Consider the following 26,991-nt stretch of genomic DNA (forward strand, 5'->3'; position numbering starts at 1 on the left):
AGCCTGATGAAAAATCCTGCTGCCTTCCGCTGTCGTTTTTCTGTGTTTTCTCCTCTCTTGTTTGTATTCCGAGGCAGTCGCCCGGCTCTGAGTGAGGTATACAGAGTCATTGCTCTTTTGGCTCCAGCCCTGACACTTGTGCCCTCAAGTGTGGACTCCTTAGCCGCGATCTGATCAGCATCTTTATAGTTTATCAGCCTTGGGGTTCAATTTTGGCTTGGATGCTTTTACAAATGAACGCAATCACTGGTGAGCCTTCGCATCCTGATTGCATTGAGAGGAGCGGGAGCAGGAAAGTTTAGTGGATTATCGTGCCACTTGAGGATGGAGCACAAACACACCGAGGCAGCCACAGAGGGAGCCCGCCCGTACCTCCCCTCCCCTGCCTAGGCTATTGGCACTCACTGCTTGTACTCTGTCTTATTTCACTAAAATAATATAATTGTCTCCCATCTTATTGCTTGTAAAGCCATCTTCTGTCCGCAGGCGATCTGTGTGATCAATGTACTATCTAACAGAATCAATTCTTCCAGGAATACCTTGTGTTTGTGAAATGATCCCAGGCAGCTGCAGCAAAAGACTTGGCTGAAAGTGGGATCTTGTGGTACGAGGATTAGTTTAGCGACTTGGACCCTCCAGTTCACATTGAATAGTGTGGCTCTTTGCCCATTTCTCATGTTCTCCTCTATGCATGTGTGTGCGTGCAAAGTTGCCTTCCAAGGGAATTCACATTCATATTGCCAGTTCTGCGCATCATTCCCTTGAACATCTTCTAAGCAGTTTACTGTGTGTGTAACCGCTTCAGTAGCCGGCCTCGTGAGACGCTTGCAACTGTGCTGGAAAATGGTAATAAATGTCATGTCATCTGTTGGCTAACACAAAACAGATTTCTTGGATTTTACTAGAAAAGGGGAATTTGATCTTATCAGTCATGACATTTATACGTCTGTATGACTCCATGCATGCATTTCCATTATCAACAATGAAATCAAAGACACTCCTGGAAGCTGTGGTAAAATATATTGAGGGACTTATCTAGAAAAAGCAAACAAATCCTTCTGTTGTTGGGCACGTAATGCAATTGTCAGCTATCGAAAGTATTGCATCTAAACACAGAACCAAACACTGAAAAGTAAATAAATGAATATCCCACTGGGAACACTTTTTGTAGATTACCAGCACCCTACTGTAGATCTAAAGCTAAGCATTAATAGCAAAGAGAGAGTAACATGTAAAAAAAAAAAAAACTACCATTGGGGAAAATATGGAAAAAGGTATAGCAGAGAACAGAGGAGTGGTATCAAGCTAAAGCGAAGCCTTTCGGCAAGACGGGTTGTAACAGAGCTCAACTTGAAACTTCCGAGGAACTGACAATGTCTACATCGTCAACAAATCTACATTTTTTTATATAAGATTTATAGATGAAGAAGTCAGTAAACATTCACTAAGACATAGCACATCTGAAAAAGCAGTCTAAGACATGGTAAGACTGTGCATCATTAGATACAGTTGCCATTTCCATCAGTCATTAAAATCCTATGTTTTCTTTGTTACCATGCTAACATGCTAATGTTAGTTTGCTAAAATGTTAGCATTAACACCACCATTTCTGAGTGTATTCCCAAAAGAACGCAGATCCTTACCATAAGCTTAGGATTGTTAGACAAGTTAAAAGCTCAAAAAGATATAGAAACTTACTTTTTCTCTGTTAAACCTTCCTGTTATCTGTGAAAGCATCATTATATGCCACCGAAATTACCAGCTGACACGTCTTCCTTTTCCTTTTAAATAGCCTTTTTTGCACCTTTTGTTTTTCTACAAATACTGAACTTTTAGTCTTCTTTCAGTGGCAACGCCCACAGTAAAGATTGTTGTCGTTTGTGCCTCCTGTTGGTACTTCGGTGTGTTGCGTTCACTGAACGTTTCCAACCAGCTGCACACCTGACATGGCTTCTCAGAATGAACCAGGTCACCAGATGGTTTCTTGGCACATCATTAGTTTTAAACCTCTTGTCACAACAGTATATAAATCCCTGACTCTGGATGTTTAAAAAAAAAAAAAAAAAAAAGTGTGGACAATTTCCAGGGAAGCACAGTTACAGCACAACTGATAAAAAAAAAAAAAGAAAACAAAGAACACTTCGTGTGAATTCAGGTGTATCTTGGCAATTGTTAATTCAGTTGTTCAGTCCTGCAGTTTGATTTGATTTAGGGGAAACCAGCATTGCCAAATTGTGTCTTTTGATAACATCGCTGCAGTGATTGAGTTATGTGTTATTGCATTTGTGACTTGAGTTCAGTCCGTTGTGCCGCAGTTTACCTGAGAACAACTCAGCCGGTACAAGAAATTCAGGTCAGAAATCCTTTCATTTCCTTTGTGAAACCACATGTTGCGTCTTATATTAGCTGGATAAAGGACCTGTGTGCCTTCACGTCTCTGCACCTTAGATCAAGCTGGAGATTTCAACCACTATTTTGTTTTGTTTTTTTTCTTCTTCCTTGTCGTCTATTTTGTTTGCTTTTCTGCAGCCCCATCAGGTTGCATCTTGTTTCGTATTTCTTCCTCTATCTCCCGTCTCTCCTTTCCCCCCTCTGTCCGAGCAGGCTCTGCATCGCCGGTCTGTGTCCCTTCTTTTGGGTAGCGCAGGAAGTGAAACTGTAACACAGAGTTCACTGGTAATTGGCCACGGTCACGCTAACCAAACAGGAAGGAATCTGCAACTGATTAGAATTCTTCCTCCTGCAATAATAACCCCCCAACCCCCGTTCTTACCCTTCCCCGCCCCCGCAAAATTAATTACATTTGGGGGTCTATTCCCATTTCCCACTATTGGTTTTCCTGTTTTGAAGCCGCATTATAAAAGGACAAATCCCAAGACAACAGAGTCGAGCTAGTTTTTCAATTACGGAGACACAGACTAAGTCATAAAGGGTTGAAGAGGCAACAGGCAGGCATCCATCTATTTCTGCATCCAGACAGGGAGGTTCTGACTGCGCTGATCCGTCAACAGCCAGACTGCTGAATAATCTCTTTGTGACTCATTCGCACACTCTGACCTCACAATCTCTTCTCATCTAAACAGGTCTTGCATGGCTTCCAAACAATTGTTCATTTGTGTAAAAAAAAATAAATACAAAATAAAGGTGCATGCAAGTTAGACAAATTTGTATTTTTATTAATTTTTATTGTCTTACTCAATCTTCACTGTCTTGATTTTTGACATTTGAATTTAGTTCTAATACATTTTACAAATAAATCAAACTTCTCCAATAGTTTGGAAAAGTTTAAAATATTTCCTTTTCCATCCGCGTTCATTTTCAACACTTATTTCCTCTTTGAATTTCAATTGATTTGTGTCAATAAAGCAGATCAGTAATCTTAGTAATAAAATACACGTTACGGTCACACGGTATGAAAATCCGGAAGATATATCAAATCAGAACCACATTAAAGCACGAGCAGTGGAAGATGCAGTTGCCCTGTGCTCTGTTGCATTTTCTACCAGTGCTTAATGTGACATACTCATTTTACAAAGGAGGTTAAGCACATAACAGCATCGGGATCCTGTGATGCCTGTGTAGTGTTAAAGCACTACTGCGCTTTTCAAAATAAAATGGAAATAAAATTAAGGAGATGCATTTTCATCTCATCTTCACAGAGAGGCACCGGGAGCCAGGGCTGCTTCAAAAATAAATGAATCCCTAACAATGTTTTTGATGTCCTATATTTAAATTTGTACGCTTACTTACATTACTCCTACTTCCCTGGTCTTGGAACTAATCCGATTGATATGGAAATGGGGTGCTCTGCTTTATGACGGAGTTGCAGAGAGACACAGAAAGAATGAATTTGCAGGTTCGCTCCTAGTTAAATTGTGCTGAAAAGAGGTTTTTAGGATCCATATGGCTTCATAACGTAGGTTATAGGGAATTGTGTAGAAACCACTTGAAATCCTACAATGAGCTGCCCCTTTCATGTGAGACACAGTCACAGCAACAACTGAAATATAATTTTGATTTTCAGGGGCTCAAAATATCTCTAAAAATAAGCAATTAACATTTTTTTGAATATTTGTTAATTAAGTTAAAGAAAGTTATAGTCATAAAATTTTACATTAAATAACATTTCATGTTAAATTGTTTCAAATGCAAATAAATAGATATGTTTGGGGGTTTTTTAGCCTTTACAGAACTTCTCACAGAAGTAGTTATGGTTTTACAAACTGAATAAATTATGTTTTCTAATTAAAAAACCCTCAAATGATTTTTGTTTAAAATGAATGAATAAAAAAAAAAGTCTGCATTATTGGATAAACATTTTACATTCATATTCATTTCCCTCTCTGCTGCAGTGTTTTCCCAAACCTGTCACATTTAAACTACCTCTAAGTTTCCTGCTCTCCACTCGGGCAAGTCCTTATCTGCTGCAAACTCGCCTTTTTATCTCGGACAGGATTTTTAAAAAAAGAAAAAGAAAGGAAAAAAAATCATCACTTACCGAGTCCCTTCCCCGGCTGAACAGCCGTTCCAGTGTGTGTTGTCTGTCATTGGGGTTGAAAATTGGGGAATGGGCTGGAAATTGGAACCATCGAGGATGCCGTCCTGGAAAAGGAGGAAATCAAAGTTAAATGGGATCATGCATGCCAAGAAAATGTTTAACCAAAGGGCAAAACGGAAGCAGGAGATAAAGAAGGGAAAATGCGCTTAATGTTGTGTTGCTGCAGTCTGTTTGGAGTCGTACATGTGCGAGAGAGGTGGGTCACATCATGTCGGTGCAAATGTATTGCGTACGTTTCAGAACGCGTGCCGTTTCCTCTTTAAATAGAATTTACTTCTTTTTTATTATTATTATTTGTAAGTCATACGATGTGTGTGTGACCGTGCTTATGACAGGATGTATTTTTCCATGTTTCACAAAAATGTGACCAAATATACATTTAGCACTCAGAATGCACAGGTGTGTGTACAGATGATGATGATGATGACGGGCCTTGCAATAGCTCATCCTATAACGCGCTGTCTAAAGAAAAAAAAAAAAAAGTTTGAAGTGGTTCACCGCAAACAATTAATCTTGTGCTGGTGATTGCACTGAGCGTCTGGTGATGGAGATCTCACATGACAAGTTCACTTCAAAAGATGGAAATCCTGCCCCACCCAGAGCACCTTTGGTTGGATGATAGACAGGCAGAGAGGTGGGGGTTGTTATAGCATGAGAAGGCAGAGAATTTAAAGGAAACGGAGGAGTGGAGGAGGTCGGGGTGGCATCTGCCATCTTAAAATAAATAAATAAATAAATAAAAAAAAGTGTGATTAGTGATGAAACTAATTATGAGAGAGTGATGATAACGCGAAAGCTTATGTTTGCAAAACGCCAATATTTAACCTGTGACAGGCCTTCTGTCATTTGATAACAAAGAGGCAGTGAAACCAGTCCTGATTATCTGATGTTTGATTAAGCTCCTGTTTATCTCAGGAGCTGCGGATCAGGTTTTATCTGACGAAGGACATCTAATCTCTCTTGGTGGAATCACGAATCCCTGTGCGAGTTAGCCAGAACAGACAAAGAAGGACTGGAGCATGTCTGGATTATGTTTATTCTGTTTAACTGAGCATTTATCCTCCTAGGTGTTGTTTCTAGTGTTTGTTGTGTGCGTGCGTGTGAGAACCGAAGAAAGTTGAGCGATCATGACAAAAAGAAAAAAAAAGAAAAAATGACGACAGGAGTGAGGTTTCTGGGAGTGCAGTGAGAAGGAAACATGCAGCCAGCCTGCACATGTTGATTTCAGAAGACGTGTTCTTCCCAGGAATGAAGGCAAAGAAAGAGATTTACACGTAGCTTCATGTAGATCTGACTAACAATAGTAAATCATTTCTAATGGGACAAAGACACTAATCAATGAAAATGCCATCAACATGAAAGGTTCAAAAGAGGTTCAAATAAATATGAAGTTGTAAAATTTAACAAACGGTGATGTCACAGGAACGGGATACCTGTGGGTATGGACCGTCCTTTCACTGAATAGTTTGGCAATGCAGCTTCATTTCTTAATTCTCATCGCCATGAAACATTTCAGAAAGAATATCAACCCAGAAGCGATATTTTCTGCAAGCAAAAACTAGTTCAAAGACTTTTCTTTCCCCCCCTTCGCTCCCTCCAAGTCCTCAACTTACTGTCCTGGCATTGAGTCAATTTCCAATTTTCAGTGACTTTAACAAGTTATTTTTTTTCACTTTCTCACAGCAGTGAAGCCCCCAGGCCAGGAGGTCATATAATTATCATGTGCTGAATATGACAAGCATGTTTTAAAAGTGCAAATTAGCTTTAATTATGGTGTATTGGTGCTATGTGGGCATGAAATCACAAAAAACAAAACTGATGGAGCTTTTGGATTATTTAAACAGTTCAAGCTATTTTTTTTTTTTTTTTTTTACATTTAGCTTGGCTAACAGGGAATTGTGTTGTGTCAGCAGCCTTTAACAATGTATTTATTATTTCTATTAGCCATGCAACAATTACCAGTATAAAGTTATACTGGTAATTATAGTATCAAAACTGCTCAAATCATGAGGTATACCATTCCTGCAGCCTAAAGGCCGTGTAATTCAATTAAAAAATATTTAATTGACCACAAAGGGAAATTAATTGCAACTCGTATTGATTCAAGGTTCTTCAAAGATTTGTTGTGAAAGACGATGGCTGTGAGGAGGAAGGATCTCCTTTAGCAGTCTGCAGTACAGCAAATTTGTGGAAGCCTCTGATTGTGGAGACTGTGTTTGTGACAGAAGAGGATGTTTGTGGTTGTTTATAAGTTGCTTGATTTTAATCATTTTAACAGAAGCTTGTTGCTTTTCTACTTCAAACAAAAGTTAAAAAAAAAATGTTACACTTTTTGTGCAAATACTCTGACTGACGCTGTGGTATTTCAATTGAAATTTAAATAAAATACTTTATTGATCCCAAAGAGAATTTAATTGTTGCTGTAACTTATTTTATTGAAGCATTACTTTAGATAGTAATGGCTGTGGGCAGGAAAGATCCCCTGTAGGTTATCATACTATAAAAATCTCATATTTATCCAGGTGTAATTGAGATTATAAGTTGTTTTACACAAGTGTGGCTTCTTAAATACGAATGTAAAAATTAAGATTTTAGCATATTTTATAACTTTTTTTGTCCTCTGAAATTATAGAGCTAGTTCTTAAAAAGTAACATTAGCTGCAAAGATAACTGAATATATGTTGTAGAAAATGACATGAAATTTTAAGATGTCCTACTATGCTAAGTAGGAATGTCTCTTCAACTCTACGCACTTTTGATTTTAAAGGTTTTAGGTTTTTTTTTTTTTCTGTAAACCTCCAATGTGGGAGGAAGCATTTCTTTTTTGTTTGTTTAAAAAAAACCAGTTAAAATTGCTGAAAATATTTTGGAGTATAATAAAAGTGGTAAAAACAACCAAGAAAAACAAAAAAAATAATAATAATAAAAAATATATATTTGATCAAAATTCTTGCCATATTTTATGGTATTTTCATACAATTTAACACTGTCAAAAGTCCCAAACAAATCCGCAGGTTTCACCACGAGCCCTGCAGTTCCTCACCGCGTGTCAGAACCAATCAGAACTCCAGAACAAAGACATGAAACTGAAGCGAACGCGCAAGGTGTCCTTGGAGAAACCAAAACAGCTACAGCTCCAATTTCCTCTTTTGTCATTTTCTGTATACCTTTACACTGAAGCGGTGGGTGAGCTGGGAGAGGAACGCGTTGTCGGCCTCGCTGCACTCCTGGCACTTCTTATGCTGGTGAGCGAAGCCGACATCAAGTTTCCTGAGTGAAGTCATTTCCTGAGTAGACGTTTCGCACAAACACACGACTAATAACCAGTGGTTTGGTGGGTTCGGGGGATTCAGGGAAACAAAGCGGCTGACGGCAAACATTCACCTTTAAATTTAATTTCCTCCTCTTGTTGTTGAGCACAGATAAAAGATTCAGTAGCCACGGCTAACTGGAAATATATTATGATAAATGGGCTTTATTAGTATTTTCTCCCATTATTCATGACAATAACAATACAGTGTTCATGTGTGCATCTGGCTGACTTGGGGAAAGAAAAAAAAAAAAAGCCTGCACAAAACAAGGCTACTTATTATGAAAACAGTGCAATGATGAATGTGTTAAAGCAACTCAAACTTAATCTGTCTGCATTACATGTTGTTTTGAATATACCTCCATGGTATGCACATCTTTAATGTACTATCACGCGCAGGGAGCACAATTGCTTTAGTCCCCAAATTCAGGAGAGGAAGAGGGAGGGAGAGAGCGACTTTAAAACACTGTCTGTGAGAAATGCAAAATTTATGAATACCCCCCTCACATCTCAGCTTGATTTATGTGAAATAATAATACACTATTTAATGCTTAAACATAGCTAGGAGCGATCCCTGGCTATCAAGATGTACAATGGAGTAATGGGGCTGCAAGACAAATCACCTTGTGGACTTGTGATGCTTATTTAAAGGTGCTCAGGCAGATATATTAAACTATATGTAATTGTACACTAACTCTGTGCTGTAGGCAGAGGCGGCAAACACAGGAGGAGGCCAGTCATGATGCAGATGGAGTGGGGTAATCAATTTGACTCAAGCATCCACAGCGTAGAGGAGGGAGAAGGAGGAGAGCAGGGGAGACACTTCAATCTGCAGCGCTTTTGTCTTATTTGAAATTTCAGATTTATTTATATTTAATCTATTGATCTGTTGGTGCTTTTTGAATTCTTGGAGGCAAACTTTGGGAGAAGTTTGAGAAGATATTTGGAGGAAGTTTTTTTTCTCACCCCTCTTACTGCAAATGTGTTTCATAAAGTGGAATAGATATAATCGGGTCTCGCAGTGCGAAAAAAATACCATGATTTGATGACATAAATTCAAAAATCTAAAACAAAAAGCAATAACCCAATTGTAAAACTTAACAACCACAACCATTCCAACTAATTCTGGAACAATTTCTTATTTACTTGCATTGATGTTATGTATAACAGTTTGTTTTTTTTATCAATACATACACTGAAAAACAAAGTTGCAAATTTCTGTTCATATTTTTACAATGGAAAAATATTCGCCCAGCCACACTCACAGCAGGAACACATGCCTAAACCAAAACAGAGTTCAGCAGGTGAACTGTGGGCAAGACACTTCTTTAGTTTTCACATCCTCGTAGTTAGGGAGGGGCAATATAATACACTCGTGCTCCATATACCTAGTGCTGGACAATAAATTAATATTATATGTCGCGATAGATACGTGATCAATATCAGTAGGTATTGATATTGTCCAATGCAATGTCCAATAATTTCACTGAACTCCGATCCAGAACTGTGCAGCATTCTGGGAGATGTAGGTACAGAAGAGACTTTAGCTGCTCAAAAATGTGACCTCTCATACGGTGTTGGCATCAACTCACTCACTTTTTGGTTACCTAGCAACAACCCGTTGAGTAACTTGTGCAGAAGCAGTTTCAGGTTTTGCCATCGGGCCTCATAGCTCCTTAAAAATCAAAGCACAACGGCGCCGTGGAGCAAAGGAAGCAAACAAGTACAACAACTGAAGAGGAAATTATGGACAACACAGGAAAGGTTGCATCACCAGTTTGGCAGTATATAAAAAAATATATATATATACACACACACACACACACACACACACACACTACTGATATTAATTGATTTTAAATGCTTAAATCATTATATGTTTATCAGGCATATTGTCCAGCCCCCAGGGGAAACAACACTCACTAAAACTTTCTCAGCCATCTCATTAAATGGACTTACATCATGGTAACTGTGGTGGAAGATTTTCCTTTTTGAAACCTTGGTATATGTTGTTACCAGGAACCAGCCGAAGCCTTAAGTGGGATTAGGACATAAGATTGTCCTAAGGTTAAGTCTGAGTGTCAACCTTAAGCTTCAGCACAAGCTGTGTCAGCTTTAAAGAAGACCAGGTTCAAACAGAGCCAGTGGTCACACCAACCGTGATTTATGATACACTGATTGCCTCATTTAATTAAAGTAAATGGCAAAGCCTAAGCCGAGCCAAATTGTCCTGATCTGATGGATTGGCCCCCGTTTTACCACCAAAAGCATGTAGGGTAAATAAACAGGGTAATTACAATGGTAAATGAAGCCTCTGTGAGCGAGCCGTGTGGGCTGCGGGTGGCTCACCCAGGATGTGCTGAAGAAGTGAACAACAGGCGTTCCCGTAACTTTCTTTTTATCACCCGACCTCTGTCTCTACAAAATCCAGCCATTGCCAACAAAAACATACCTGCAGATCACACAAACGCACACACATTCCCAAACCGCAGCTCTCCTCCCACCTCCATCCCTGTGTGCGTTCACGTACAATTACAGCTACGGTGATCCACAGGTGTTGAATTCTTCTGGCAAGCCATAAAACATGATATGCATGATTTGTGCAGTCAGCCAGGTCTGTAATTTCATTCTCCTTTTCTTTCATTTTACCTTCCTGGGCCACACGATCCATTTTCCTGCTTTATGAGAGTGCAGACACCCAGAGAGACTTTCAGGATGATTACATGCCCCGTGCCATGGGGGGCTTGTGTGCAGGGGTGTTGGGGGTGGGGGTCTGAGGAGCCAGCGCGGCAGCATAAGAGCCGTGTCAAACCTGGGTGAAAACAGCAATTTGAATAAATCGGTGAATATTTAAAGTGCTCGAGGTGTGTTCCTAGACATTAACAAAAGTGAAACTATCGACTTTCAGAGTAGCTATATCAGGGTCTCCTAATAGATATATTTTTGATCTACTTAGGAATTCAAAATACATCCGTATTTTACGGGCATGCCGAGCGCTGTCACAGGAGCAGCTGTGATTTAGATCTGGACACATGCCCTTGCAGTCCGTGAGCGCCTGGCAAAATAAATCATGCCTTCCTTGCGAGGCTCGTGTATTTAAGGTGATATTCATGTACGCAGTCAGGACTGGAGTCACAGTCTGTCTGTTGGCAGGGGAACTGCAATGTCCTCCGGGGGGAACTAAACAAACTCTGCCTGCTACTTTCACAGCGAAGCCAAAAAATGATGAGGCTGAGAGCTGAGTTCCTCTGCAGCTGACTTTATCCAAACACACACACACACACACATATGCACGACATAAATTATATTTTTACATATGCACACCTACAGTATAAACAGCAAAAGAGGAAAACTATAAATCGAGTTTGTACATATTAAAACTGAGTCATTATTATAATCCAATCTGAGATTCACAAAGGCACACTTCTAATATTACTGTGAGATTTACCATGGCTTCTTGTTATAATATCTATGTAAATAATGGCCTCTCATGGAATTAGAATTAGGCTATATTAGTAAAAGGATGGATGGAGATTAAAGAACACGAAAATTCAACTAGGCCACCAAGTGGGTTTCTTTTTTTTTCCTTTTTTTTGGCGTACCTGCGAACCGAATCATCCAGCATCATAAGTAAATATTATTGAGTCATAAACTGCAGCATTAATCCCAGTGTGTGATTGACATTTCATATCGGTGACAATACGCCAAATAATTAAAAACAGAAATCTTGAAAGGTAATAGCTTCTCAAATCCATTAAGTAGTTAAAGGTTATGAGGAAAAACAGGATTACTGCTCACAGCCAAACTCTTAATTAAATGACACTACGTAATTTGTTTCGAAATCCCTTTCTCTCCATAAGCACAGCACAGGTTAAATGAATGGGCAATGAAACATGTGTGTCATTTACCGTCATTCTGAGGAGACAAAGACAATCCCCCCCCCTCCGCTCCCAGCACCACCAGCCACCCCACAGTTTTCTGTCTGGATGTATTGGAGCACGAGCGAGCATGGTAGATGGGATAAGCAGACGCACAATTCCTGAGAAATTGTTTGCTTAATTACTTTCCTTTTATTCGAAGCATACTTGCAAAGAGGGATGCTTCCCCCTCCTGGCTGCTCATAAGAAAGTCAAAGATTCCCTGGTCTCCAGTGTCTGCTTTCACTTCTTCTGACGTCTGTGAATAAACTTAGCCACAGTATTCAGCATGACGGTCTTTTCAACTGAGGCATCATATTACACCTGGATGGGTGAGCTTTCATCCACAGTGAGGTTTATGTTGGTCATGCTCATTTTATTTTATTTTATTTTATTTTATTGGTCAGGACTTGCCAATCAAACCATTTCAAAACTCTGTAGCTTCCAGAGCCAAAAGGAGAGAACAATGCGGTGTTGTGGATTAGCTTTCTGTTGCTTTCAGTGATTTTAAAATCCTCGTTCTTTCATTTGAAGAAGCTCGTAATGATCCGATACCAAATTACGTCACAAGTTCTGTTTCTGATTATACCCCCTACAACAATGTGGTTATCTACACCCAAATAGCTAGAAGTTCCCTAAAACAGCTTTGGGAAGGTTTTGTAATATAACAGAACACACTACCCACTGATATTTAGGAAACTAGCTTAGAAGTATCTTTAATGAGTCTTAATATGCGCTCTATTATCACAGATCTATGATAGTACTTTTATTTTTACATTTACTTTAAATTACACCATGCCATTTGTGCTTTTTAACACATGTTTTATGGTATATTTTGATTGTAGACTCACAACAGACATTTTGTTTTGTTTTGGGTATTTTCCTACTCCAATTCTACAGTGACTCACTGAAGAAGAAAGAAAAAAAAAAAATCACTCTTCAGATAGGACTGCCTATGTTTTTTAAAAGTTTAACATAGATTACAGCAGTATTACAAGAATGTAAACTAGTTATTTGTAGGATGTGACCTGTTAGTGCCAAATATAAAAATTCATAACCAGGATTGAGAGAGAGTATTTTAATTAAGAGTATCAACAGTACATGTTTTAGATAGAAAATTAACTACTTTTAGAATGAATGTCACATAGGTTAACATGTGACCAACCTAATTCTGATGGTTTAAAAATATTAAATTCAGAGCAGAATCGATGGCCTGAATTTCAGACATCCACAGCCACCAGAAACCACTGCGGCTCCTCCGTCTGCTCTCAGGAAAAGAGGATAGAGCATGGAAGCGAAAATGAAGAAGAGGAGAACGAAGAAGCGGGAGGGGGTTTGTGTGTCTGTGTGGGGGTCTGAGGGTGTGAGAGGAAGAGAGGGGAGGAAGAAAAATGTAAGGGCAGCAAGCCTAGCAGATCAAAGAAAATAACATGGGAGAGGATATGAGTGCTTTGAGAAGTAATATAGCCGAGATAGCATCTGTTTTCTGTAGCATGCAGGAGGCTTGAGACAAGACGGGAAAAAGACAACGGAGAGTGAGTGCACTTTAGCCGAGGATAAGACCAAACACAAATGGGTTATTAAGAAACCCTCAACGCAATATCTGGCTGACATTAAAGTGTCTCTTTTGAAATGATCCACGGCTGGAGCCTTCTACGATACAGACGGTGATTAACCACTATTAGGATGGATGAAGTTAAGGGCAGCATGATTACAGGAGTTGAAGTGTATTTTCTTGGAAAGGAGATTAAAGCAAGAATAAACAAATGTCATCACCGTCACCCTGCTGGAGAGCTCATAAAACGCAGAGAAGAACTTTTTTTGGCGACTAAAAGTTCAGAATTAAACACTTCAGGAGTCTGTCTGTGAAGAAAATAAGTCCTTGTTTGTTTTCTGGTTTTCAATGCAATTTTTTTGTATTCAATTTGTAAGAACGATAATCAAAAGCAGTTCAAATATTTTTTCTAGCCATCCTGCCTCGCAAAGTCCATTTTCATTATAGGAGAGGATGTGATGCCTCATTGTGTAGACGGGCCATCTGAAATATAAAGACAAACTTATAGTTTGTGTTAGTGATTAGAACAGGAAGCTTGGTTGGAATCACTAACTATTCCCTGGTGATCCAACAGTTTTCATAACAGACAGAGGTTGAAGGCTCAAAAAATACAACAGAGCAACTTTGCTGCAATATGTTCACCTTTCCTGTTACCTGCTGAAATTTGCTTCAGCTACATTTGCCCCTTGACTGGTTCATTAAAATGACCTAACGGAGGGTACTGACTGATATCCTACGGCAAATGGATGCTTCTCATTTCTGATGTTTGTTTTTTTTTTTTTTTTCCCCCGTGAAACAAGAACCACAACTGAAAAAGTACAAAAAAAGTTAAGAAGCTACAAGACCCCCTGTCAAAGTCTAGATAAAAAATAGCTTATTATAAAACAGATACACCCTTTCTACTTCCACTGACATGATTTTGAAGATGCCTCACTCATACTAAAAATACCTAACCTTGACTGTGTCCTGAAGTAACAACTGCAAAACTGAAGAGTGTGTTTGTTACCTGGGCCATAAGTAAGCAGTGCTTAATGAAAAAAAGATCCAATTACTTGCAGGTCACAGGCTATTAATAATAATAATAATAATAATAATAAAATTTCAGTCAGTCAGTTTAGGTAACCAGCAAAATGTTCTGTGAATCTATATGAAAAATAATAATAATAATAATAATAATAAAAAAAAACAATTGCTTGTCTTGGGGAAATAAAGAGATCATACCATGACAAGTGTTAATTTTTTATTTTTTCAAAAGAAAAGTTAGAATTTAAATTTTGATTTTGTTCAGGCCTCTAACCTAGTTGTCTTCTTGCTGTATAAAAACACATTATAAGTTGCATTCTTATACAAGACTGTTGAAAATCCAATAATGTCTTTCCTGATCTGTTTTCCAAGAGTCCAGAATTGGATCCAGATTTTACTGGTTCAAAAGTCATATCCCTTCATCTCTTATTTCCTCTATCCGCTCTTTTTCTACTTTATTTCTCCTCCCTCCACCCCCGTCTGCTTTATTTATTGAAGGTCCGGTAGCATGCTCAAAAGTCATTACCCACACATATGTACCTTTTTGAATAATCAATAAATAATTATTTTATTATTTAATAGGGTGGTATGGAAAAGGAAAATGGGTTTTATTACATAAATCCATCATACATGATGAATGGCTGCACTTGTAAAGTTGGACAAGGCGGAAGGAAAAGTGGTCCGACCAGCTCCAGCCGCCACTCTGCACCGCTGAGCACTTTCTCCATGAAAGGTTGTAAATATGAAAATGTTGTCTCTTTGGGACTGTCAGTTGGAGTGCACGGGGCATTTGGGGAAAAGAGGGCTGTAAATTCGGAGAGATTAATTAACCAATGCATTTGCCATTCAGCCCTGCATCCTTTTTTGTATATTGCGGCCCCTGTGAGCCGAGAGGTGAGAGCCCTGGCTGCAGTCGGTCCACGGAGTCTGGACGGCTCATTCCAAATGAGTTATTAACAGAATTTTTTGAATAGATGGAAAAATTGTAGCCGGGCCATTTAGTGTCATAAAGGCTGGGTTGGCGAGGCAGCAGGGGCCTCCCAGGGACAGGAGGCAATACCATTACAATCAAATCTGAGATGGAAGAGGGATTGAGCTGTCCATTCTGAATTTTTATATTGTCGGAGGGCCGGGGAGGAAATAATGCCATCCTGGAGTGTATTAACCTCTGGCTGGGGAGAGAGGACAGGGGGAGCGTGAGAGTGAGTGAAAAACCAAGGCAGGCAGAGTGAGCGATTTGAGACTGGACGCCGTGGAGGGGGTGGGGAGGGGGGGACCAGTGGAGGGAGGAGGGCAACGAATGGGCCAGAGAGTTTCATGCCTTATAGTGGGGAAGCCAAAGAGGGAGCGGCGGGGATATGAGATGGCTAAGAGACAGGGGAAGCAATGGAGAACGCTGAGAAAGAATTAATGTAATAAGGGGAGGGGAGAGTAAAAGCGCAATGGGAAGGAAAGCTCACGAGCACGTGGAAGCCGGGCGAAGACAGAGGAGAGCTGGCAAGAAACAAAATGACGACTTAAGGTGAAACAAGGAAGGAGCCTCGAAAGATTGTGGGAACGGAAGGAAAACAGCAGCCAGGACTACAGCAAGACAGAAACAATACAAAGGCGCCACATAAGTTGTGTGTGTGACACACAACTCACATACACATTTTGTCTCAAATGATTTCAGTGGCTTGAAAGCATTTCAATACAGAAATGTACAAATGTGCAGTCAAAAAAAAGTGATAATTTGCTACTTTGGCTATTTGACCTTATTTCTCTTTGTCTATCTGATAAATACTATTAAAAAAATCATGTTTGTTTCAGAATATGATTGAAATGGAGCATACTGCTAGGTATTACAGCTGAGCTATCAAATGCAATTGGTCACCTAAAAGACACCTACTTGAAAGGATGTTATTGAGGGTTAATATAACATAAAATATATTTTTCTTTGCAAGATGTATGTGTTGTATTTTTTAATAATTTGCTATCACTTAAATGCAACAAATATTACAAAATATTCAAACACATTTTTAAGTCTTCCCCCTGACTGGTCAACATATAACAGCAATATGATAATGGGTTGTGTTCTGTCAGAGGCTTCTTCTAATCTGCTGCAGCACATGCTGCTATTGGAGCCTCCTCCATCTATAATGACTGTTTGGAAAGACGCAAGTTGTGACAACTCGTGCAACATCTAATTTTCTTTTTAATTTGAAACCTGACAAAATGTATAATAATCATCAGAAAGGTATAATCCTAAAGATTAAAGTTTCAGACTCCTTGAACACAACCTGTGTGCATTCAAGAAAGCTGCTATCACGTGTAGAAAGTAAACTTTAAACGAAGTCAGCCAATCAAATCAAGAAAGACATCCAAACATTAAGCAAACTCACAAGAATACGCAAAGAAGTTAACACAGCACTTATGACTACTGCTGTAGTAGTTAGGCTCCCTCCTACTACTACTAATCGTTTTCAGACTCGGTAGTGTGTACTCATTCAGATTCATTTAGGTTCAGCTAAGGAAAAGTAAAACTTAACATGTTAATATAAATAAAAAAAAGTTGATATTGATTACATATAGATCATCTTCCACTTTTTTATGTTATGAGTTTATTATGTGAACTTGAGACTTACCCTCCATGTGGAGATGTTTCTGCTGGAAAATTTTCAAGTCATTTGTCCTCTGCACAAATGTAAAAAGCCATGGATGTCCAGCTCCTGTCCTGCCATTTTACGTGTCTCTGCTCCAAACAGTCACAGTTCTCCAGAGGCCTGCTAATTAAACATTATTTGATTCAGGTGTGTTGAACCGGAGAAAGAACAAAAACATGTACATTTTCGTATAGTTCCCAATTGCAGTAAGCCATAGTGGTGTAAATAAACACTCGAAATATATCACTCGACCAGTAATGAAGCAATAATACATGAGTTAAACTTTTTCAACTTATTTTCTAAAATATACGTTTCAGATTAATTGAGTTGAATTGCTATAATACAATCTTCAATATGCTACGTATACCTACGTAGCATAGTATGGCTGCAGGAAATTCTCAGGTAACCGGATTTACCGGATACCCTGGTATTTGTTTTCTTTTTTTTATATAGTAGCACGTTAGTGGTGGTGAAACAGGAAACGGCAACATACGCTCACCAAGTTCACATGGATTCTTCCAAACAGGTGAGTCCACCTGCTATGCAGTCTGACTGTTTCCGCTGCATCTAAAATACATTTATTAAACAACGTATTGTTTAATTCTTCTCAAAACACTATATTTTATTTTTAATGTTCTGACTAAAACGGATTAATGTGTCGCGCAGTTAATTTTTTCTGCACCTGCATCAGCGCGTCTCTGTTGACCAATAGCGTTCGAGTTCAGAGTTCGGCGGAAGTTGTTGGCTGCTCCTGCCACTGCAGCCAGTGCAGGCTAGCAGGTTTTAGCAGGCTAACGGGTTTACCTTCGCATTTGAACTGTTTGTCACTTGAAATCGGAATCATGAAACGCTCTAGACTACATAAAAGATGAAGATTGTACGGACAGGGCAATGATTCCCATAAACATTGCCTCTGAAAAGGAGGAAATACACGCTTAAAGACTCCCGGAAGTGTTACTGAAGGTAAGCAGTTCGCTTTTAAAGCTAACTTAGCCGGCAACGAAGAGCTATTATTGAAGCAATTCTTGTTTGTAATAACTTTGATAGGATAACCCAGAAGTCTGCAGCTGTTGTTGGTCATTTAATTCATAGTTTATTGAACGCAGACAGTTGACATGCTTTATTTTGGTCTGTCTGGGATGCTGTAGCCCATCCAATATGTCTTATTCAGAACACGTAGCTACTTTATGCGTCAGTCAAGTTAAATATTCATACAACTTGGCCAGTTTTAAATGGCAGTTCAGGTCGGGGACCGTTGTGGTTTCAGATCAGCAATTTTGATGAATGGTTTGCCACCACAACTAGGTACATTTTCTGCTTTGTCTTAAAAAAACAATGCATTTGAAATATCTAGATAATAAAAGAACATGTTTATAAGAAAGAATCAAAAATTTTTGTGTTGTGTGATCTGTTAAAATTTTGCAGTAGAGCTGCACGAAAAACACATGTTTAGCTGAATTGACTTGATTTTTACTTCCAGAATTGTGGCTGAAACTAAACTTTTACTGCACCAGGCACTGGGAGAGTAGTAGTGCATTTGAAACAGTGTAGTTAAGAAGAAAGCGATAAGGTTATTCAGTGAGGAAGCAATGTTTTTCGAACGTTTTAACTAGGACGACACTGAAATACGAGTCAAATTATCAATAGCTGGTATCAACATGCTACTTTTCTCCTAGCCCAGGAGTGTGTCATTAAAGAACGTAGCTTTATATGTTGTTTTGAACCATCTGGTTAACCCTTGCATTTTTGACTGACCCGCAAAAACTGGTGTGACGGGGAGAAAATGTCCGTCACTGGCAAGAAAAACACATTCTACATCTTTTGTCAAAAGCTACAGAATCACAATACTGATGTAGACCACTATGGATGGGTTGCAGTGTGTTAAACTTCTGCATATGCATGACATTAATCAGGTTGCCTCTTAGTTTAATTAAATATCTATTCTTAAATGATTCAGATCAATATCGGCAACAAGAATCCTGATTGTGACACCCCTATATGAGAATATGATACATTTATCAGAAAGAGAATTGACAAGGTGAAGATGTACCTCTCTCAACATCTACCTCTTGCTGTTTAAATATTTATTTTGTGGCTGACTGTTCACACCCTTCCTGTGTGTTTTGTTTTGTTCTCACAGATTCCAGTTGCCACGGACACAATGAGCGCCAAGTATGGCCTGGTGGGTTACAACAGTTCGCGGAAGCACATCTCCATCTCCATTCCGTCGTCCACAGAGGTGATGTCGCCTCACATCAAGTCTGTGGAGGAGCTGAGGGTTCTGGGAATCAACCTCAGCAGCTTAAGTGCCCCAACACAGTTCTTCATCTGTGTGGCTGGAGTCTTCCTCTTTTACCTTATCTATGGATATTTGCAGGTAATACAAGTGGGGAAAAGAAAAAATGTTCGATGAAATCTATCCATGCCGTCGTTTACTCTTAGGTTTTCGTGTTGAAGCGTGTTCTGATTTTCTCTGGTAGTACTCTGCATTCATTTCTGTATGTGTCCTTACCCTGTAGGAATTAATATTTTCTGTGGAAGGATTCAAACCTTTTGGTTGGTACCTCACTTTGGTACAGTTTGGCTTTTATTCCATGTTTGGACTCGTTGAGCTTCAGTTCACGCAGGACAAACGCAGAAGGTACCTACAGATTTTGTCATTTAATTTAAGAATTGTCCATGAAATAATTTGTTGACAGAGTGAAAAACAAAATATATATGACTCGTAAGCCTTGCAACCAAGACTAACATCCGACATATTCTGTAAAAAGTAGCTCCACAGTTGCTCCACAGCTTCCTACTGATATTAAATTACATGGCTATTTTACTGTTTTTTTTTGTTGTTGTTTTTTGTTTGTTTTGGGTTGTTTTATGGATTCAGAATCTAATTTGACGATCTCAAATTAAAAATCTAATATAGCTGATTACATGATCAGTCTAGAACTGATTAATTCTACCCTCAGCAGATATTTGTGAATAATTTTTCCATTAGCAATATATGCAAATAATTGTATACTTTTGTTTGTCATTAAAACTGTTTTCATCTGTCGTCTATTTAAAATTAACTGTTTTTGCCGCAATTACAGACTTTATACCTGAAACCGTAGCAACTGTGGAGCTACTTTTTACAGAATATGTCGTTATTTAACTTCAAATGTAAACTGACAAACTTACCACCTGATGAGCCAAACAGTGTCGAAGAAAACACAACGTACAATTGTTTGAGGAGTTTCTGTACCTTATGGAAATCATTTACAAATTTGCTGGATTTTATGCTTTTGAATTTTCTGTTGCTGTTGCCGCCTAATATTAGTGCATCTCATTACAGTGGATAATGTGATGGACTTCAGAGGATAAGACTATTTTATTTTTAAAGAGGGGTGAAAATAACATGCACATAGAAAATGTTTTCTAGTAGTCTAGATAGGGTCTAAATCTGTTTTCATTTCCATGTCATCTCTCTTTTTTTTCACTGTCTTTCTCGGTCTCCTTTGTCTAGGATACCAGGGAAGACCTACATGATGATTGCATTTCTAACAGTAGGAACTATGGGACTATCCAATACCTCTTTAGGGTACTTGAACTACCCCACCCAGGTCATCTTCAAGTGCTGCAAACTCATCCCAGTCATGATCGGAGGAGTTTTTATACAAGGTTAGCTACTCTTAGAAACGCTTTTCATCATTTAGATATACTTTGAAGTTTTGTCGGTGTCATTGAAGAACTTCATAATAAATCAGTTGTGTTTATAAAGTTATTTTTTTTTGTGCCATTGAATTTAACATTAGCAGTATTTAAATATGTGGAAAATCTGAATAAGCAATAGTTCAATAATTGCATTTTTTATTATTTTTTTGGCTTGTTTGATTTTTTTTTCTTTTTAATCTGTTCCAATTTCATAAAAAAAACATTAAAAAAAGTTTTAAATCCTAAAAACCAGAGCATAAATGGGCATAATCGTAAATAGCCACATTTCCCAAGTCTTTATTTGACATAAAACAGTTTAAATGTAATCGGCTAAGACAGGTGGACTTTCCATCAGGGACACTTTCCACCTCGTTCCTGTGATCGCTGGCATCTTTTGAAGCAGCCATCACCTTTCAACTTTCACTCCATCCTTTTCATCCACCTTTTGTTGTCTTCGGTCGTCAGAGCTCAGTCGGCAGTAGCAGCAGCAGCAGCAGCAGCAGCACTGGCCTTCCCAAGGTTCCATGTCCGAAACATCAGATGAGTTTAGTGCTCCTCTTTTTGCCCCCACCCCGTTTCCTTCATCTTTCGACGAGCAGATGTGAGGACCAGGGTCCCTCAAGGGGTAGAGCGAAAAAAACATTTGTTCCCTTGGAATGCAAGGAGAAGAGAAAGTGGAAGAGAAGGATGTGGGAGGGGCTCTCGGGGTTGCATCTGATGTGAGGCCCTTCAAAGGCAAGTGGGGGGAATCAAAGCCGACCAGAGCTAACCTGATGCTGCGTCCTCTTGTCAACCTTAAGGCACCCGTCCGTCAGTCTGTTTTCATCTTGTTGTTTTTCTCCTATCCTTTCCCGTTTTTGTTTTTTTGTTTTTTTTCATTGTTTTTTTGCATCACCCCTAAAACTTGGAATTATGTGAAATGCTAAAAGAAAAACTTTTGTGAGTTATGTTTTAACCTGTCTCTCAAACTATAAATATTTTAAAAGTGTCTTATTAGACTTTTACAACAGATCCGTGCATGGTGCCAATGAGAATTTATTATTTACTTTTTTTATGTGTGTTCAAGGTAAACGGTATAACTTGACTGATGTGTCTGCTGCTCTCTGCATGAGTTTGGGACTCATCTGGTTTACCCTGGCTGACAGCAAAGTAGCTCCGAACTTCAATGTGACAGGTAATCAATCCCTTCATCATCCACAAACCTGGGCAGTTCTCAGAGACGACCTCAAATGCCGTCACTTTAGCCCATATAGAGTTGTGCTGCCTCAACAATGCCTTTTTGATAGGGTATTAATAATTTAAGGACAACACTCACTGCAAATAAAGTGGTTTCAAGCATCTCTCTTACTTATTTGTGTAACCAAGCTAGAGAGAAAGAAAATGCTATTTAAGCATTGCGTTAGGTTCTTGTCTTTATTTCCGAGACCTGCATGATTTACTAAAGTGCCAGCATTAGCATTTAGTACTAATCAGTGTCTCACAGAACATGCATACCGCATTTATATCCAATATTTTTTATTAAAAAGCACCTACATGTAACACGTCTGTAGTAAATATGTGTTTTTGTTTTGCAGGTGTTGTGCTCATCTCCCTGGCTCTGTGTGCAGATGCCGTGATTGGAAATGTGCAGGAAAAGGCCATGAAGCTCCACAACGGCTCCAACTCTGAAATGGTGAATAGTTTTTTACATATATATTCACAGATTGCTGGTAAAGAACGTATGCAGATGTGACAAATTTGTCGGCGCACAGGACAGATGAGTAAAAAGCCTTAGAGTAATTGTGTCATTTAATTACCACAGCACAATGTCATACTGAACATTTTATTGGTCTGGTGGGGAAGCTTAATAAACTTATTGGTTATGCTCCCTTTTAAAATAAACGTAACAGGTGTTTTTTGCTTCTTTTTTTTTTAAAATATGTCCTTCACTGTTTGATGTTCATCGTAGTTTTGAGGCATTTTTAATCAGTAATTCAGGGCTTTCTGTGTCTGTGGGGTATAAATATGACATGACAGAGGCCCATTCTTTTACCCATCGGGCACTAAGCTGGATAAAGAGCCAGGTTTATCTTGCCACTAAATAAAGGGCAAAAGCAGTCGGCTGTTAAGGAGGAATGTCTGGATAAAACCTTTTCTATCCTACCGACGTCGACGTACGCCTAAAAGCTGACTGAAATCTGTTGGGACTTTAATCTGAACTAACTAAGATGGAATTTTCTAAATGCAAAACACTCTTGCTAAGTTCCAAAACAACAACTGATGAATATGAGGATGTTGTGAGCCTTTCTTTGTTTGTCAAAGTAGCTGAGTTCTTGTTGGGGAAGCATGGCATCCTGAAATGTTTGAAATGCCAGGATATTTTGAGTACAAGTTTGGTGGACTATACCTTTAAATTAATGATGGGTGATCATTTTTGGCCAAATAACTAAAGAAATGGGTAAACATGATCAAAATCAACCTTCTAGTGTGATGGTCTCAGTTCCCAGAGCTAAACCCAGTGGGAACTTACTAAAGGAAAACTTAAGTCAGGACTGAGGACTCTGGGTAATCAAAGTGGAATAGTCAAAGATCTGTCTCTTTATTCTCCAACCTCGTGAAATGCTGTGATTGGACATAGATTTTTACAAAGTCTTGAATACAGCGTTGCCAACAATTGTGCTATTTGTCATTTCATAGTTTGTTTGTTTTTTTTTGTTTTTTTTTTTTTTTTTTTTTCCCCAATTTTTGCCAAGTTTTAATCCAAAGACTCCTTTACTTAAAGTTAATTTTTTGCCAGGCTCTATGACTCTCAGTGAGATCAAAACGAGAACATATTGACCTGCAGATCTGCTGACATGACGGGAGATAAACACGGGAAGTTTATCCCTGCCGACATTTGTGTTTAGCGTTTCAACTAAAGGATGAAGCTAAGCCCCGACGTGTGACATCACTGATTCATCGTTTAGTCGTGTGTTCACAGGTGCTGTACTCGTACTCTATCGGTTTCATCTACATACTGGGAGGCTTGCTCTGTGTGGGTGGGCTGGGCCCAGCTGTGGCTTTCTGCTCAGAGGTAAATATCCTGTAAGACTATTACATATCCCTGCCTGTTAATGGGGTTGACTGTGTTTACTGTGTGTGTGCGCGTGTTTTAATCGAATAAAATCACGTTTTTGTGCATTCTGATTCTGAGTTCGTCTCTCTGTGCTCTTTGATTCGTCCTTTTTGGAAATGGGGAAAAAAGCTTCTGATTTTTAATGGACCAACAAGACTGCCTGAAGGCTCAGAAAAGACTCTTATGTTCTCTCTTGCAGCATCCTGTTAAGACGTACGGTTATGCCTTCTTCTTCTCTCTTACGGGTTATTTTGGGATCTCCTTTGTGCTGGCCTTAATCAAGCTGTTTGGCGCCCTGGTTGCAGTAACAGGTCAGAGACACAGGAAAATATTTTCTGTTTGTTTTTTTTTTGTTTTTTTTCTTGTCTGTAGTTACATACCTAACACAAAATTTTGACATTTATTACTACATAATAAAACACGACAGTTAAACATATATGTGCAGCTGTTTTTTAATGCCAGTTTTTGTGCTTTAAAAAAAAAAAAAAGAAAAAGATTGTTATACAGCTTAACAGGAAAAAAATCATTCATTGGGAAACCGTCCAAAAAGACATCACAGCTTTTTGTTGAATTGTGTTGTCTGGATCTTTTGTCAATCTTAAGTACATTTTTATTCATTTTTTTTAAATTTTAGTCATCTTGTGTTCACACCAGCTATCGGTTGTTGTGAACATGAAACAAAATTGCAAACAACAATTAAACTTTTTTTTTTTTTTTTTTCCAGACATTTGCTTACTGCAACCTGTAGCAAAATGTTAATGGTCTCTCCGTACAGTATCGTTACTTTTCATTTGAATTGTACAAGAAATATGTCAAACAGGAAAAAGTTTGTAAATAATTGAAAATACTCATTTATATGCCACAAACTTTTTTTTTCCTCCCAAACAAATCTGTTATCTCTTTAGGACCAATGTGTATAAAATAAAAGCTTATATCAGCAGTTGAAAGTCAAGTTTGAAAGTAACTTGTGTTGAACTTTTTTCATCTTTTTGAGATTTATTGTAGAAATGTAAACGCTGCCTTCCTTTTGGTTGGTTCTTTTCCAGTGACCACTGGAAGAAAGGCCATGACCATCATACTTTCCTTCATGTTCTTCACCAAACCGTTCACTTTCCAGTAAGTACCATCACCTTTTTCACTTTTGCCTCTTCAGTCTTTCCGTAAGCTCCAGAGTGTCGTGATGCCACTGATCTCTTCTTTGTTGAAGAAAACTCGATTTGGCCTCCTTGACTTTTATCCCCTGCTGTTATCGTTGTCCTTCACCTTTTACTCTCTGACTTATCGTCTTAACTCTGCGGTTGTGTCAGAGGGGACTGATTTTCTTCATACCTCTGGCGCTCCTTCTTTGTTATGAATTTTGACACGCATGTCGAGATATCTTAAGAAAAAAAAACCTAAAAACTTTTGTACAACCTGGCCAGTTTCATTCTTTCAGTTCTTTCCCTTATATCTTTTTATATTTTGCCAATTTGCGGTTTTCTGCTTCCCCCACTTGAAAAGTGTTGCATTTAGTGCCGTTTTACTCAGAACAACAGACATGGTGCCAGTCAGAAGTTTGCATACGCCCATTATTGATCGGTTTTGGAAGCAGACTCTGCTTTTAACATTGCCTGTCCAGGTCAGAAAAATGACCTGTTATGTTAACCCTGTATGGATTAAAGAAAATCAGTTATAAATTCAAACTAACCTGATCCTTGTTTTTTGATACGACTTGAAAGTATTTGTTGTATCTTCATCCCACCATGTAAAACAACCAAAATTAAGAGCAAGTTAAGGTCCACAGTTGACTCCAATACTTGTGGCTTCGCCTTTAATAACGCAAACATCATCCAATAGCCTGTCAAATAGAATTTTGTTTCAAATAGTTTACATATGCGCTGTATGTAAAATCTGAAAGTAGATACATTTTCTGCGTGTAATTTGGAGTTTCGTCCCACAGAAAAATCCACAAATACAGAACCGTGAATAGGCATGTGAACCTCTGATCAGCACTTCTTATTGGTTCTGCATGGGAAGAAGAAGAAGAAAAAAAATAGTATTTTTAAGAAGGCACTCAAATAATAATTATCGGCATCCCGTAAGCGTTCTCTCCGAGCCGTCTTTACCATTTTCAACTTGTCTTGCCTTTTTTACAGGTACATCTGGGGTGGCCTCCTGGTGGTCTTCGGCATCTTCTTGAATGTTTACAGTAAAAACAAAGACAAAATGAAACTCCCCACGTTAAAGGACGTCAGGAGCTGGCTGCTGACGAAAAAGAAAGTCCGATTTCTGTCGCAAAACGTGTAGGTGGGCTCCCCCCCCCTCCCCCCGTCTTCCCCGCACCGCCACCGGTTCGGCGGAACCCCACACAGACAAGACTGCTTCCGACATCTCCACGCCTCGGTCCACGATTTTCCAGGAGATGAGCCGGAGCATGTGCCTGAGCAACGGCGCTACATCACCATCAATACCGAAGCCACGGATGGGCATACAGGGTTTGACCTCCAATCAGCCTTACAAGCAGCTGACATGATTAAACTGTGGTTCAGGGAGTTGCTGGATGATGTTTATATCTAATACCAGAACTCTGCCGGTTAGCTGGAAGCCCTGTAAGAAGAAGTGTAAAAATAAAAAAAGAGAAATGCTTTATAAAAGGGGCTCAGTGCCTGGTGGGGTCTTGCAAAGCGAGCTTTAGAGCTCCACAGAAACATTCCCAGCGTCGGGTTGAAGCCGTGAGGACTGTCGAGACTCTCTAAAGGGAAGCCAGCTCCTTAGCTAACCAAATTGCACAGTTTTGCACTGGAATCAACTCAACCCCTTGAGTGGTTGGAAGAGAAACAAACTGTTGGAAGGGAAAAATAATAAGATAAATCCAGATGTGCGTCATGTCTAAAATGATTGTCGCCCACCCTGTATGACAAACAAATCGAAACATTTTTTGATAAGAATCCTATTTACCCCCCCCCCCTCGCATGTGCCAGAAAAACGGACAAAAGAAATTGTGTTTTGCATAATAAACGTCTTTCTAAAAGTGGTTTTTCATACTTTATGGGTAACTTAAAAAAGAAGTGGTACGTCTGGTCACGTGATGAGCATTTTAAGTTCTACGTGGTTATTTGTGTCGCCGTATAGCGACACCTGTCAACTGCCATAATTCGTTAATCATTTCTGGATGAAAGGGTACATCTCTTTTTACAATAAACTATGTGTTTAGTAATTACAGTGA

The 26,991-nt window shown here is 38.9% G+C and overlaps 1 protein-coding gene and 1 long non-coding RNA gene across 4 annotated transcripts; one reads left to right on the forward strand and one right to left on the reverse strand.

Annotated features, from left to right (window-relative positions):
• Positions 1-1,002: 1,002 nt before the first annotated feature.
• On the reverse strand, positions 1,003-17,749 carry LOC107835796 (uncharacterized). Of its 2 annotated transcripts, XR_001661616.1 has the most exons (5): positions 17,688-17,749; positions 17,505-17,572; positions 16,988-17,128; positions 4,499-4,602; positions 1,003-2,656 (listed from the first exon to the last, which is right to left on the reverse strand). It is a non-coding gene; the product is annotated as an uncharacterized LOC107835796 (long non-coding RNA). The 2 variants fall into 2 exon arrangements; XR_001661615.1 differs by lacking the exon at positions 17,688-17,749 and having other exon boundaries at positions 17,505-17,596.
• slc35b3 (solute carrier family 35 member B3) lies at positions 17,424-26,991 on the forward strand. Of its 2 annotated transcripts, none has more exons than XM_007547931.2 (10): positions 17,424-17,531; positions 19,146-19,382; positions 19,525-19,646; positions 20,505-20,659; positions 21,759-21,866; positions 22,267-22,364; positions 23,652-23,744; positions 23,986-24,097; positions 24,833-24,902; positions 25,922-26,991. In XM_007547931.2, the coding sequence occupies exons 1-10, from the start codon at positions 17,514-17,516 to the stop codon at positions 26,070-26,072; spliced, it is 1,164 nt and encodes a 387-aa protein (XP_007547993.1). In that variant the 5' UTR covers positions 17,424-17,513; the 3' UTR covers positions 26,073-26,991. The 2 variants fall into 2 exon arrangements, with proteins under 2 accessions (XP_007547993.1, XP_007547994.1); XM_007547932.2 differs by lacking the exon at positions 17,424-17,531 and adding an exon at positions 17,755-17,968.

Source organism: Poecilia formosa, unplaced genomic scaffold (assembly GCF_000485575.1).
Source record: "Poecilia formosa unplaced genomic scaffold, Poecilia_formosa-5.1.2 Scaffold24, whole genome shotgun sequence".
NCBI classification, from domain to species: domain Eukaryota; kingdom Metazoa; phylum Chordata; class Actinopteri; order Cyprinodontiformes; family Poeciliidae; genus Poecilia; species Poecilia formosa.

What these genes read in the sequence shown, in the direction of transcription:
- slc35b3 (XM_007547931.2), top strand. An exon ending in ACGCAGGACAAACGCAGAAG is followed by an intron (nt 19,647 to 20,504) that starts GTACCTACAGAT and finishes TCCTTTGTCTAG; the next exon opens with GATACCAGGGAAGACCTACA. An exon ending in ACGGCTCCAACTCTGAAATG is followed by an intron (nt 22,365 to 23,651) that starts GTGAATAGTTTT and finishes GTGTGTTCACAG; the next exon opens with GTGCTGTACTCGTACTCTAT.